Source organism: Papaver somniferum, chromosome 7 (assembly GCF_003573695.1).
Source record: "Papaver somniferum cultivar HN1 chromosome 7, ASM357369v1, whole genome shotgun sequence".
In the NCBI taxonomy this organism is placed as follows: domain Eukaryota; kingdom Viridiplantae; phylum Streptophyta; class Magnoliopsida; order Ranunculales; family Papaveraceae; genus Papaver; species Papaver somniferum.
In genome coordinates, this window is record NC_039364.1 from 46,503,263 (window position 1) to 46,518,025 (window position 14,763).

A 14,763-nucleotide genomic window follows, 5' to 3' on the forward strand; every position below is an offset into this window, starting at 1 on the left:
TTTTTTGATTTTTATTTTGAGGGAAGGACATTTTAGTATTTTTGCCCCCAAAAACACCCCTTAGCAGACACTATTAGTTGGGGAAAGTAATTTATATCCCTCAATTAATATAAGTATCCTCCAATCGCGCGTTCTAAAATTACACCTAACCTAGGATTTATGCTAATGCAGGAATTCGATCCCCAACTTTCCTATGGGAGGAAACTTGAGAACTGGGAAGCATTGACACTAATACGACACACGGACACGACACGACATGGACATAAGGACTTTCAAAACTCAAAATCAACTTTCCTATCGACGTGCGACGGACACGGACACGACACCAATAGGGTGCCGTGTCCGTGTGTCGTATACGGGTGTGTAAATGCCGGACACGGACACGTGCGTCAGACACGGACACGGACACGGCACCAATACGGGTGTGTAGATGCTTCACACCTTGAAACCATAAATCATTTCGAACTTTCCAGCCATCGAAACCGCCGATAGTAGGTACTACCAAATTGCAAAACTTGGGGTGAAATATCTTGTTTCCTCTTTCTTTATTTTTATTTAGCGCTTATTTTATTTATTTTTATTGCCGATCGAGATAGGGAATCATAAAATTCTGAATTTCTTCTTTCTTCTTTCTTCAACTCTCTAATCGTATCCTCCAATACAACCCAATTTCCAGCGCTTAAAATTTCTAGGGTTTTCAATAATTAAATCTTTGCTTCGTGATGGTTTTATCACAGAAGCTCCATGAAGCCTTTAAAGGTGCAGTAGAGAGGGTTACAGGACCTCGTACTGTTTCAGCATTCAAAGAAAAGGGAGTTCTTAGCGTTAGTGAATTTATACTTGCTGGTGATAATCTTGTATCAAAGTGTCCTACTTGGTCATGGTAATAACTTACTCCTTTTTTGTTCCCCTTTGAATTCAATCTTCAAAAAGATTCAATATTTTTTTATTATCTGAATTTAATTGTTTTAAAGAAGTGGAATTTATCGAATTACTGTACCACGGAGATTAGATTAGGGTTTCAATTGAATATTTGCATAGGTTGTGTACATGGTGTTAAGTTTTTCAAAATTAGGGGTTTTCTTAGTTCTGAAATTTGCTGTTGGTTATCATGCATCAGGGAATCTGGTGAGCCAAGTAAGCGTAAACCGTACTTACCACCTGGAAAACAATACCTGATCACTAGAAACGGTAAGATATCTTCTTTCTGTGTGTGAATTTTATATCCTTCAACTATTGCACGATGCATATTGTAATTCATGAATAATTCAAACTGTTAAAATTACTCAACTGATCAAACTGCCGAAATCATACCATTGATACCTAGTGGATGCATGAACTGTTAAGATACAATAAGATACAGTTTTATTTTCAGTAAGCATGGAGTGAAGCATGGCTTTTTAATGATGTCAACTGGCTTTCACTATGCTATTTCTGATCTAGTTGTAATTTTCTTATGTCTGATGGGGTTTGCATGTGATGACATACCATGGAATTTGTTTTCAGTGCCTTGCTTAAGAAGGGCTGCGTCTATAGAGGAAGAATACGAAGCAGCAGGAGGTGAAGTTCTACTTGAAGATGAAGATAATGATGGCTGGCTGGCAACCCATGGAAATCCAAAAGGTATGCTACTCCTTAAATAACTGCATGAAACCTATGAACCAAACATGACCTCTTAAAGGGCAGTTTTTTCTCTTTAACAGAAACAAAGAGCAGTGATGAGGAAAACTTGCCCTCAATGGAGAATCTGGAAATAAGCAAGAAAAACAAGACTATTCAGTCGATCTCCTCATACTTCGGTGCTGGGGAGGAAGAAGAAGATATACCAGATATGGAAGAATATGAAGACCCTGATAACCTTATCGAGACAGATGCAGTAAGATTTTAATTTACACTCAACTCTTAATGAAACACCACGTAGTCATATTATTGGTTGTCTGCATTTGCTGTTTGCGTGCCTTCAACTCTAGATTTGTTTATTCTATTCTTTTCTTCTCTTCCCCTTCTCACCCTTATTATAATTAGTTTGAATTGATCTCTGATGTACTTTAAGTGGTATGTTAAAAGATGCTAATTATATTGGTGTGCATGTGTTATGGTAATGCAGGCAACTCTTCAATCCAATTATCTTGTAGCTCAAGAACCGGATGATGACAATATTTTAAGGACTCGAACCTATGATGTTAGTATCACGTAAGTCATTTTCTTGTTAAGTATGCTTACTGTGTTAGAGCTAAGGATTAAATGCCGACTCTATTGAGAGACGGATATTTTAGAGTTTTGTGTAGCTCGGTGACTTGGTAGTTGATGCTTTCACGTGCTAAGTCTTCTATAAGATCTGTGGAAAAAGAGGATCTACTGTATTGAGATACCTGTTGCTTCTCTTTTGTATCAGAAGTGCAGTTGTGCATTTCATCTGCTTATTATCCTTGGACCCTTAAGTGGCCAGGTTCAGTTTGTTTATTTTTTGATAGTTTAATTTATGTGTGCCTCTTGTTTAATGTGCTTGCACTTGAATACCCCGCGGTTTTCTCTGATACTGTACGTTTAGAAGTCCATGTAAGTGAGTTCCCTATTCCGTTTTTATTTTTCTTGGTCTGACTCAATCTTTTGTTTTCAGGTATGACCAATATTTTCAAACTCCTCGGGTGTGGCTCACTGGGTATGATGAGGTTAGCACGATGAAAGTTTCTCCTTGTTATTTTTGTTTCAATATTTGCATAAACAACGAGTAGAAGCATCATGTATACTTTAAGTTACCTGTTGTAAATAGTGTATCATCTAGGCCATTTCTTGTCTGTTGTGTTATCTTCCCTTCTGAGTTATAACTTATTGTTAAACTACAATCGATTCTCATTTCCGAGGTGAGTTGAAAGAATTAGGTATAATTGTACTGGTAATCTGTAATCACTTCATTGGTCTTTATGATACCCGAAGACTTATGTCTGTATACTAAATGGCAACTGGTCTTATATGAATTAGAAAGGAGGCAATTTTGTTTCCTTGGACGACCATCTTTAATCACTAGAGTAGCTTTATTAGTTACATTAACACCAATAACTGAGAAAATCTTCTGTAAATTGTTGCAGTCAAGGATGCTTTTACAGCCAGAGCTCGTACTTGAAGATGTTAGTCAAGATCATGCTCGCAAAACGGTAAGTTGTGCATAGAAAACGTATAAATTAGTTATCGTGTTCAGAATTGTTCCATATTATCACTTATGGTAAAGAATTTATTGATCAAGGATCCAGCTTATCAGTTCCTAGTCACCAATGCCGACTTACAAATTCGGGTTGTTGCTTGTCATGTCTTACCAACAATTTCTCATGTTCTTCTTCTCAGTGTTTTTTCTTAGTTTCTTATATGTATCTTTTATTTGATCGTCCTTCATTAGAGAGTTCTTAGTAATTTGACTCCGCAAATGTTTCTTTGTATTATCTGAAATTTGCTGTTGTTTTATGATCAATTAGAAAGGTTTTCATGCGTTGCATGTCTTTGGAAGTGTAGGATGAATGAAACATAGCAAGCCTGAACCCTTCTTTCCGTTAAAGCTGTACTTATAAGCATTATCGACTTTCTTTTACATATTTTTGCTTATAAAAATTGTACATATTTGTGTTCACATTTTATTTACAAGATAACTGGTTGTTTATATGTTTTCTTGAATATCTATTAGACAGCGACATGTTTTTCATTTTATAGGTAACTATTGAGGACCATCCTCATCTGTCCGGGAAGCATGCATCCGTACATCCTTGCCGCCATTCGGCTGTGATGAAAAAAATCATTGACGTGCTAATGTCTCGAGGAGTTGAGCCTGAAGTTGACAAGTAATCTTCTCTTTTTTGTTTTTTTCCTGTAAATCTTATTTGTAAAACAATTCAACTGTATTAGCTGGCCACTCAATGATTGAGCAGATGTATATGATAGTTTACTCAGTTTTTTTTTTTTTTATCATGTCCACTAATATATTTCCGCCTCTACAGGTACCTCTTTCTGTTCCTAAAATTTGTGGCTTCTGTGATTCCAACTATTGAATATGACTACACGATGGACTTTGATCTTGGGAGCAGCAGTCATTGATTGAGGTAATTTGCTGACAACAAAGATTTCTTTTTACTAGTAGCGGATTCCAGTTTGGATTTTCAGACGGCATCAATCATGTTCACCAGCACCAAGTCTAACAAGGACTTTTTCTTCTAGGTTTAGAGTTATTAGGTAATTGATTGCTCTGGATTCACTAGATGAATGAATGTCAAGTAGTGGTAGTTTGGTGGACGACCACATGAATTTGCTAAACCGATAGTTGGTGTGTGCATAACATGTCAACAAATAAGGCTAGCTATGGCGCATATACCCTCATCATGTTTTATGCGGAAAAACAAAGAATGTTATTATAGTTTTTAATGTCACTTGTTTTTTTTTCTTTTTTGCTATTTTTAACTATGCACTAAAGTTCCGTTAATCTTGAAAGTACATGAATTATCCCTTCTCCGGCAGTTCTTTTCTAGCATGGATTTGGTAAAATGTAATTTTATTTTGACTTGACGCAGATGAAGTGTGGAAATGTACAGCAATGGCTTTTGATGTGCCTTCTTAGTCTGTTCTCTTGCACTCTGTACATATGATTCTCTCACGTGTCAATTACAACACCACAATGAAGTCTTCTCCCAGCAGTGATATCTATTCGAAGCAGTACTCAATTTGATCAATCATAGGGTTGTGCAGGTATGGTGATGTCTGGATGCAAACTGAAGACTGCCTTTAACTATTCTTGTATCAGTGGAGTTAGCAAGTTTCTTTCTCCGTTTTACTTGTTTTATGTTCGATGTTTACAATATTCTGCACCAAGGAAAGTTTATTGTGAGTGTTCTCGTGATGGATCTTTGATACTACATTATGTTAATTATTCCCCTCTCAATAGTGACATCATTTTACAGTGCATATCATTTCAGAGGTTTGACATATCTTGGAATGACGTCTGCATTGTTATGAGAACTATCTTGTCAATACACTCCTCCATTTACCTTTTCATTGTTTCAATTTGGTTTTGTTTGTATATTTTGTTGGTTGTCTGGATCAATTCAAGTGCTGTAAAAAAGGCCACATTCAATCCTGGCCAAAGCTGTGAAATACTGTGTAGCAATTTGCTTTTGTAATACTGTGGCACAATCAAGAAATAGGGAGGAACCAAAATCCAGTTCACCAAGTAACTATTGTGAAACATGAAGAAATCAGTAAAAGTAGTAGAACTGGTCGATTAATATTTTTAGTTATTTAGATTGGTTTGAACTTTGAACAGCTATAAATGTCATCTTTGATCTCTGGGGGCTACGAAGTCTAGGTAATGAATTTGTATTGGCATTAAATACAAGTTCATCCCAAACACTTAGGGATGCGTGGTTGCAACAGCTGCCCTAGTTTAATGCTGCCCTATCTTTTGTCAGTGCATTCATTCATTAACTAACCCCTCCTCGCAACCTCCTCCATAAATAAATATATTTAAGAGAGCAAGAGAAGACGAATGAACTGAGAAGAACCGTTCAAATCTATTCATCCATCTTTCCTGTTTTTACCCAAAATAACAATTTGATTCCAACGATGTCTGGGCTAAACAACCATGAAGGATCTAAACCCACCACTTCCGCCAGTAACGGAGGAGCAGGCATACGGATGACCGGAGAGTCATTGCTCCGTGTTGTCCCTATGGTCCTTTCGGTTGTAGCTTTAGTAGTCATGCTGAAAAACGCCGTGGCTAATGATTATGGTTCTGTATCCTACTCTGATCTAAGCGGTTTCCAGTACCTTATCTACGCCAACGGAGCCTGCGCTGCTTATTCCCTTCTTTCAGCTCTGTATATAACTTCCGTATTCCGCTCATCAGCTGCTACCACCGCCCCTTCCATGTCCAGGCGAGGAGCATGGACAGTTTTCATCTTCGATCAGGTAATGATCCCCTCATTTTTAACATGTTAACGTACACAGAGATCAAACTCAACCTTAACATGTAAGTATATGCTTGTTGGTGTTGTAGGTTGTGACATATATGATACTAGCAGCAGGATCTGTATCAGCAGAGGTAGTTTACTTGGCTAACAAAGGTGATGTTGCTGTTACATGGAGTGAAGCCTGTGGGTCGTATGGTGGATTCTGTAAAAAGGCAACAGTGTCTACCGGAATTACCTTTTCAGTGGTCGGTTTTTATGTGATTCTTTCACTCATTTCTTCCTACAGACTTTTCAGTAAGTACGACGCTCCCAGCATTTCCTCCACCGCCGCTTCGTCGTACCCTGGAAACAAGCGGGATCAAGAAATGGCAGCTGCTTTTCCAGCTTAATAAGATTGTATGCGTACTTAACATAAAAGAATCGTTGTGATAAAGTTAGGGCATACTTTGCGGCTCTTTTTATTTCTCCTTTCACATCACATCTACCTTACCTTATTACTAGTCAAAAAATGCTATCCTCATCATGTGCTGTAGAGCTCTAGTTGCTCTACTTAATGGAATGTAAAACTCTAAGCTTTTGTTTTCCGTCTTTTATTGAATAAATGCTTTACCAGCTAATTAACCACCTTATTGATGGTAGCCAACTACTTTCTTTGGTTATCTTTCTTTTCCAACCATAAGTAATATGGTTGAATAACTTAATTGTTTCCCTTCCCATTCTTGTTTTTTCCGCAAACAAAGATAGGTCCTCAGTTCTCACTAGTGTGAAATACCTTGGGGACATGGGAATTAAAATTACAGTCTTAATTCTGTAATTTTACTGCAAATACATGCTGAAAAAGTTAACCTTAGATTTTAATCACTAAACAGCACCTATGAAGCTTAGGTTATTGTTTATATACTAACCGTTAAGGAGAGATTACAGACAATGTATTTTCGGGTTACGAAATATTTACGTAAAAAGAAGTTTGGATCTCATAACAAAACGATAACCAGAGATTAAAGATACAAAATCAAATTTCAAATGGTGCACTTGCAAAACTTCAGTTTTCTTTGAAGAACGTTAAATGAAGACAATACATGTCGGACATTATATAAACTTGTAAATGTAAGCTGCCTCAACAGGTGCACTCAACTTTGATTGACTTCTCTCCATTTAACTAAACATCCATCTTCTCCTTACATTATTTATTTCTAAGAAAACCCTTGGGCAACTACGTGAAAAGAATCTCCAAAATTTACTTTCAGCTGTTTAATTAGCTTCTCATCATATGGTTCCTTAAATTTAGCTGCCTGAACCACAACTCTGATACCTTCCGTGTAACAATACACAACCTGTAAATGATCACCAGAGAATTTGTTAGGGCCTTTCCATGAAAACAAACAAAAAAAAAAAAAAAGTAGAAGACGAGTAAGGCCTTGCTATGGCATAGTGATCACGATATGTGTTCTTGAATGCAATCCTGGGATTGGGAAGTGCAACAAACATTCAAATTTACTAAATCAAATATGAAAACCAAAGCTAGCCTCTGCACGAACATTCAAATTTACCTTACTGAAATGCAAACCCACCTCTTATGGATTATTTGGTCTTTCCACAAGTATTACCATAGCCTAAAGGGTGTGTTCTGTTTGTAACAAGTCTATTCTCTTTTCCTGCAGGTCAATACAGTTCACCTGCCGGGTAATTAGACAAAATTTTCAAGACAAAATGCTTTGAATGACGTCTAAAAAAGACCAACAAGTACTGCTAACACGAGAGGTTGTTAAGGGGCATTGTCACATCACTCATCAGTCAAGGCAAACAGGGAACGATGGTGATGGGGTTAGATAATGGTTGTTGAGAATGTATCTCAACATTTATATGAGCAAGTACAAAATCCTTTGAATTATCAAATCGTGAGCAAGAACGATATCCCAATACAACACCACTACCCGCAAAATGACATCAGATTATTCCTTTGCATCGAAATGGGAGGAGCATTCAGACTTATTACCTCCATCAAAGCCGCCTGATTCATGACTTAAGACTCCCCCGATGTTTCTAACCTGCACATAACCCCCCGTGAGGTACGAGACATGAACTACATTTCACCCCTTCAACCAAAATGAAGGAATAGATTTCTGTGAGACACATTTTTTTCGTCGATAAAACAGGGGACCCAGTAAAACAAAAATATCAGGTTTTATAAGACAGAAATGAATTTGGAATGCTCACCTCTGAATTCCTTCTCCAACCTCCATTCTGAAAAATTTACCTATCTTCACCTGTGATCCCACTTCCTTTGACAGACCATCCATCACATTCTGCAGCAGTAGCGAGGAAATAACAGTTAATTCCTCATTGAAAACTATCATAGAGTTGACGTGTGTGCATATGTGCGTCTACATATAAGTTTGATACTGAGACAATAAACAGCACATCATTTCCCAACTTATCAATTGGATCAAGATACGGCCCAACTAGGACGATCTCATAGGACTAGCCCAAAATATCGGTTGACCAGCAATGAGAGAAGCAAACAAGATCACAATGGTATGCAACAAATCATTTACCTTGATTGTCTTACTATCATCAACAACAAATTTTTGCTCCATAAAAGCTACTTCTTCCATATATTTCCGCAAACGACCTTCCACCATTTTTTCTTTGCCCATCTTCGTTCTCCCTGAAGTTTCCGCCTGATAAGAGGGGAAGAAGACAAAGCAAAGCAAATGGGTAGAGAATAAATAGGAAGTAGACAAAATACAAGTGCAAGGTGTTATGAATTTTGTTCAGGTTGCAGAGTTGCAAATGATCAACTGATTTGCACACATCCTCACATTGTTTAAGACAGAACAACATCAAACAGTACCAACAAAAGGATGTAAACTTGAATTCTCAAACAGTACCAACAAAAGGATGTAAACTTGAATTCAAATACGGTAGGCTATTATTTACAGCAAACATCACATAAAAGAGTTCCAGATTAGCGTTTGGAAGAGCATCCACGACGATAAAAGTCTGCTTTGCTAAGGAAAAATGACCAACTTCTGGTCTGCTTTTGGAATTTGCGCATAGAAAAAACGGTATCGGTGTCCATGGACCTGTCTCTCTGTATGTGAAAGAAGTTAAAACTAAGCCTCGCCATCAGACCCGTTCTAAATCTCCACTTGGCCTCCTGCACATCTAGGTGCAGTTTAAAACTCTGCCAGCCCCAGATGATACCAAAAAGAGCGCCTTGTGTACAACAGTTATTATAGAGACTGCTTAATGCCAGACAACGTCACAGATTAGAACCATGCATCCATACCCTGGCTTCATTTTGACTCAGCAATGTGGATGTTCTAAGGACCTCACTATCATCTTCTAAGACATAATGATACCTTATAGTGTCTGTAACTCCTTACACTTCAGGTGGAAAATTATGTAGATAAGTACCCAAACAAGACAAATGAGGAATACTAAGACCAGGACCAACTACTGGATGAGTCCTTGCAGAATATTTCCACCCATGATGCTAAGAGGAATACTACATATTGTTGCCAAAACCTCTACATCTCCCCCATTTTAATATAAATTAGATGGACAGCAATAACAAGTGAAGCCCCCAGTTGATGTACAGTTAGGAGTAATAAAGTCTAATATAATCCAGGTTCAAAAGGTAAACAAAAATAAATTGATTTGAGAAATATTTTTAGTTGATTAGTAATGTCAAAATAAAATACCTGAGATTTAATGATTTCAAGTTCAGCCTTCAAGGCTTCAGAAGGAACAAGCTCCTTTGATAGGAACACTGGTTTTGCAGCCACTATGTGCATTGCCAATTGTGAACCCACTCGTTCAAGAGCATCCAGTGAGACACTATCATTCTCAGCTTCCAGAGTTAGAATTCCAGATATACGGCCTAAACCTGCAACCAGGAAACAGTAAAAGGTGAGCTGGAGAAGTACACTGAAATTGTTATGTCTTCCAACCAAGTTTTCAATAAGGTCCATTTTTAGGTGAGGGATGGAGACCATTTAAAAACTGCCTCATGGTAGAAAAATGGTCGTATCAAAAAATTATAGCAAGAGAAAATGGTTATTGATTTCTTCAATATGTTCTCTTTTTTGGCTCTTTCAACCTTCATTATGGTAATGTCCGTTCCAAATATTGCTTCAAACTTTAAAAATAACTTCTTCTTATGAACACCAACTTATATACCTACATATAACAAACATTTGGAAATGCAATACCTGGTTGAGGACTTGAGTGCATATAGGTAGAGACAACGCCATGTGTAGATTTAGTAACTGCAAAACCCCTTCTGAGTTTTATATTCTCCCCCATTATTGCAGCCACTTCGGTAATTGCACTTCTTACTGTTGTCTCTCCACTTAGTTTTGGATGATCAAGATTAATCCTTAATTGCTGTGACATTTTTTAAATAAAAATCAACCCAGGGAATAAATTACTCTCGATTGATCGATCAAAAAAAAAAAAAAACTAAAAAAAATTACTCCCTATTAATGACCTACACCAAGTATGACGATTTGCACCTAATACACAATGGGAATAGTTTTTTTTTTTTTTCTGAAAGCTACAATGAGAATAAAAATAACATAAGATTCTGAATGCAGTAATTAATAAAGGTTTGCTGAAGTAAGAAGGAACATAAACAGTTAGGTTGTGAGACATTAAGAGGGCTGGAAACTGAGTAATAGCAGAAGTTGTTAGCTGCATGAAAAACTACTTCATCAAGATGATCCGGAAACTAGTGAATACACACATATTAACAAGAATAATTTTATTCAGAGAGAATTTTGACTTCATAATGAAAATATATTGCAATTTTGAAATGACCAAAGTACAGTGTGTATCAGATATCTCACCTCCAAGTATTCAGGGTCAAAAGGAACGCCACTAGAAGCTTGGTCAGCATACTTCTCAACAGACAATGCTATTCTTGCTAAGGATAAGGCCTGTACAATCAATAATCAAGGAAACATCAGCAGCAAGAGAAAACATGAAATTGATAAAAAAATATCCAGTTAGCCAATAAAATAAGAAGATGTGTTCAAGTAAAATAGATTAATGAAGTTGGCAACCTACCATAACAAATGTCTGGAACTAAGAATTATTAATGTTGGAAATAGAATTTGTACATGCAGACTTCAGTTCTAGAACTACCTACACAGACTTGTTTTTTCCATCTGAAGTTGAAGCTTACAACACTGCCACAAGCAGTTGAGCACAGATTTGTTGTGTTTTTTGTTCGTTTTTGTTGTTGTAATAGTTCTCATATTTTCTTCTTAATACTAACTCATTTTGCACCAGACCAAAACTCATGCACACCAATCAGACACTAGATAAGTAATTGCATAACTAAACTTGAAATGTTAGAAGGATATTTAAAAAAATATACCAAGTATTGAAATATTTCATTCCTTGCAACAAAATCCGTCTCGCAATTCAGTTCAATAATAGCAGCTTTATCCCCATTCTGTGCTAGCGCAAGCAAACCCTCAGCAGCAGTTCGAGACGACTTCTTTGATGCTTGAATAACTCCTCGTTTCCTAAGGTCCTTCTGAGCAGCCTCTGCATTGCAAAAACAGTAAAAATAAAATAAAACATGATCAATACATACAGAAGTATAAATAATCAATTAAAGGGTTCTCAGGTTTACCAATATCCCAATCGCAAGCGACGAGAGAAGTCTTGACATCCTTTATTGGAGCACTTGTTCTTTCCCTCAACTGCTTAATAAGTTTCAATTGTTCCGATGCTTCAACACTAAATCTTCGCAGCAATATTTTTCTCCCAAAACCACATTGATCATTTCCATGGTTCAAATAATTAAATGAGGGTTCTCTAACTTCAGAAAGTTGACGGCTCCTACCTGCCCAAGAAGAATAATTATGCCCAGACTGCGTAGGAGCAGGACGCAAACGGTTAATTAGAAATCCGATAGAGCCTTTTGCACCTCGAGCTAAAGCCATCAACAAGGTTTAATTTAACTTGACTTGAAGAAGAAGAAGAAGAAGAACTTAGGGTTCGAGTGCAGTAGTGGAAGTGAAAATGTAGAGGTTTTTCTTTGTTTAGACTATGAAAAATCGAAGATCTTGAGACCCTGGTTTAGAAAAGAAAACATTTTGTACTCAATAAAATCTGGGCTCATTTCAAAGTCCGTATTAACTATCAAGCCCATTGTACAATCGGGTTATGTATACATTCGAAACCCGACAATCTAGTTCAAAACAAGGTTTGAGAAACGGTCGTTTTCTCACAAATAACAGCCGTTTTACAAACCTTGTTAGTTGTTATGTAGCATGTCCGTAAGGTTGCCGATATCCGTGTCTAATTATCACCGATAAATAGGAAATAACAACGTTATTTTAGATCCGTTATAACTATTTTCACGCATGTAAGTGTACCTACAAAATCTTTGCTCCAAACCCCAATTGCCTATGAAGAATGTAGGAACGATACTAAACAATCTCCTTAATTGGCATACTACTCATTTGGCTATGGGAGGAAGTACCTTGATGCGAATCCAATTAGTGTAAACGAATTTTCACTCAAGCGTACTAAAATTCATAAGTGACAAAGCTCTACTCGGATAGTTGCAATTAAGAAGATTGATATAGAGATAGATGGTTTGCGATGTCGACTAAGGTGAACGGTGCTTCACATAATATATGTTTGATCGTCAACGCCAAGATAAATCCTAATGAATTGAGATATTTTTCTGAATCCTAACTCCCGTATCAACACAACTGGTATATACAAGGGTCCCAGCAGTCGATAATCCTAATTCTAGATCAACTCAGTTGGTATATACAAGGGTTCTAGCGATCGATTTATTTATTTAACAATAATATATATATATATATATATATATATATATATATATATATATATATATATTAATCTGATTGGTCTGACTGGTCTGGCCTAGTCTTCTCAATCACTCGACTTCATCCCAGCGGAAATCAAGGCAATACTAGTGCCCCACCAACTCACTTAGAGAAACAAAATGTTTGCAAAAATAAAAAGAGAACGTGATATGACGATTCCGAGATACCGTGCAACTATCATGTTATTTCCAACACCTGAGCTTTGTCCTTTTATGAATAGACTCTTTAGTTTGGGTCCCTCAACTCCTACAACCAAAATGTTTCCACCCACTTATATTGGTTAGCGTTACCCTAAATTTCCACAAGTTTCTAGGCTTTGGAGTTTCATAATGCAACTAAAAAGTTTCTCCCATAACCCCAAACCTAAATCTAACATTGTCCTCAATGTTCTAAAGATGAAATTAAATGCATGAACAAGGAGAAACTGTTACCACTTGAAGGAAACGAAAAAGGTAAGATATTACTGTGTCGCATGAGCACGAGTTACCTCCCAAGAAGTGCTAAGTTTAAAGTCTCCAGCCATACATTAAATACCACAAAATAGATTGTCACCTTCCTGAATCATATGTCAATAGTTGAAATAGCTACGGATCCTTATAACCAAACAGAGTTGACACAAATATAAGACAAGCATACTAAATCAGAAAAATGAACAGACGGAGCACAACCTTATCCAGGGTTCCTTCAAGGAAACTAGATTTATCTGGGTCGTCCCTTTGGGCTCCATATGAGTGTCTAGAAAAACAGGTTCAGCCGAATGACAGGTCTCTAAAAACTGGATTTCCTCATGGACAGTATCTGGAGGATCGGGTGACAGAGTTTTAAGAAACTCAATTAATACCTTAGAGACACAAATCTCGAGTCCCAAGTTAAGGGTTTCAATTAGGGATACTTGACGATTACCAAAATCATCATTACCCCCAAACTTAGGGTGAATAATATCTTCAAATGGATATAGGATGGATTCTAGGGTTCATAAGGTCAGCACAATGGCCTAGCTTCTTTTGGGGTCTAATCATCTAAATGAACATCATCATATAATGGATTATCAAAGAAAATATCTAGCAAAAGCTCATCAACTAAGGTGTTCGTCATGGTTACTTCCTTATCACGAACTAAAATGATAATCATGTTCAACTCTTCTAAATCATCCATCTCAGATGATTGTCTAATAACATTAAAGACATTTATCTCGGCAGTCATATTACCAAAAGATATATATGTTCATAAGTACGACTCTATAGTTGACGACAACATTAGACGTGGCTAAAAATGAGCGACCTAAAATCACTGGTATTTAAGCACTTTGGTTCTAAACAGGTTGAATATCTACAACAACAAAATTCACTGGATAAATGAATCTATCAACCTCAATAAGAACGTCCTCTACGATATCACGAGGGACTGTGACAGACCTATCGGCTAATTGCAGTGTCATTTTGGTCGGTTTCAACTTACTAAGACCTAGATGGGCGTACACATGATACGGGAGTAAGTTAACACTAGCTCATAAGTCAAGCAATGCCTTCTCAACTACGTGATTACCAATTACAAAAGATATGATGGGGCATCCAGGGTCTTTATACTTAGGGAGCATTTGGTTCAGAAGGATTGAACTTATTTGACCATCTAAAAAGGCTTTCTTATGGACATTAAGCTTCCACTTTCGTGTACATAGATCTTTAATGAACTTTTCATAAGCAGGCATTTGCCTAATTGTTTATAGTATCATAATGTTAATGTTCGCCTGCTTAAAAATTTTTATTATCTCGTTGAAAGTTGATTCCTTTGTTGGAGCTAACAACTGTGGATATGGGGTTCTAGGCACAAAGGTAGTCCTATCAGGAACTGTTTGGGAGTCCTTTGTTTATGGGCTCCTCTTGGGAAGTAAAAGGAACTACAATACGTCCACTATCATGCATAAATACCTTATTGGC

The 14,763-nt window shown here is 37.0% G+C and overlaps 3 protein-coding genes across 6 annotated transcripts; 2 read left to right on the forward strand and 1 right to left on the reverse strand.

The window, feature by feature from the left end:
• The first annotated feature begins 563 nt into the window (after window positions 1-563).
• Window positions 564-5,043, forward strand: LOC113297196 (autophagy-related protein 3-like). The gene is made up of 10 exons (XM_026545614.1): window positions 564-883; window positions 1,121-1,191; window positions 1,507-1,623; window positions 1,704-1,876; window positions 2,108-2,193; window positions 2,621-2,672; window positions 3,090-3,155; window positions 3,703-3,830; window positions 3,987-4,088; window positions 4,554-5,043. The coding sequence occupies exons 1-9, from the start codon at window positions 723-725 to the stop codon at window positions 4,081-4,083; spliced, it is 951 nt and encodes a 316-aa protein (XP_026401399.1). The 5' UTR covers window positions 564-722; the 3' UTR covers window positions 4,084-4,088; window positions 4,554-5,043.
• A 284-nt stretch (window positions 5,044-5,327) lies between these two features.
• LOC113297197 (CASP-like protein 2A1) lies at window positions 5,328-6,577 on the forward strand. The gene is made up of 2 exons (XM_026545615.1): window positions 5,328-5,946; window positions 6,035-6,577. Exons 1-2 carry the CDS (start codon window positions 5,602-5,604, stop codon window positions 6,335-6,337), a joined length of 648 nt encoding a protein of 215 aa, XP_026401400.1. The 5' UTR covers window positions 5,328-5,601; the 3' UTR covers window positions 6,338-6,577.
• A 348-nt stretch (window positions 6,578-6,925) lies between these two features.
• Window positions 6,926-12,028, reverse strand: LOC113297198 (elongation factor Ts, mitochondrial-like). Of its 4 annotated transcripts, none has more exons than XR_003333380.1 (10): window positions 11,596-12,028; window positions 11,335-11,507; window positions 10,802-10,891; window positions 10,166-10,340; window positions 9,656-9,840; window positions 8,504-8,629; window positions 8,166-8,254; window positions 7,945-7,996; window positions 7,520-7,624; window positions 6,926-7,282 (listed from the first exon to the last, which is right to left on the reverse strand). XR_003333380.1 is itself a non-coding variant. In XM_026545616.1 (9 exons), exons 1-8 carry the CDS (start codon window positions 11,906-11,908, stop codon window positions 7,972-7,974), a joined length of 1,176 nt encoding a protein of 391 aa, XP_026401401.1. In that variant the 5' UTR covers window positions 11,909-12,028; the 3' UTR covers window positions 6,926-7,282; window positions 7,945-7,971. The 4 variants fall into 4 exon arrangements, 2 of the variants coding, with proteins under 2 accessions (XP_026401401.1, XP_026401402.1); XR_003333381.1 differs by having other exon boundaries at window positions 7,499-7,624; XM_026545616.1 differs by lacking the exon at window positions 7,520-7,624.
• Between the last annotated feature and the right edge of the window lie 2,735 nt (window positions 12,029-14,763).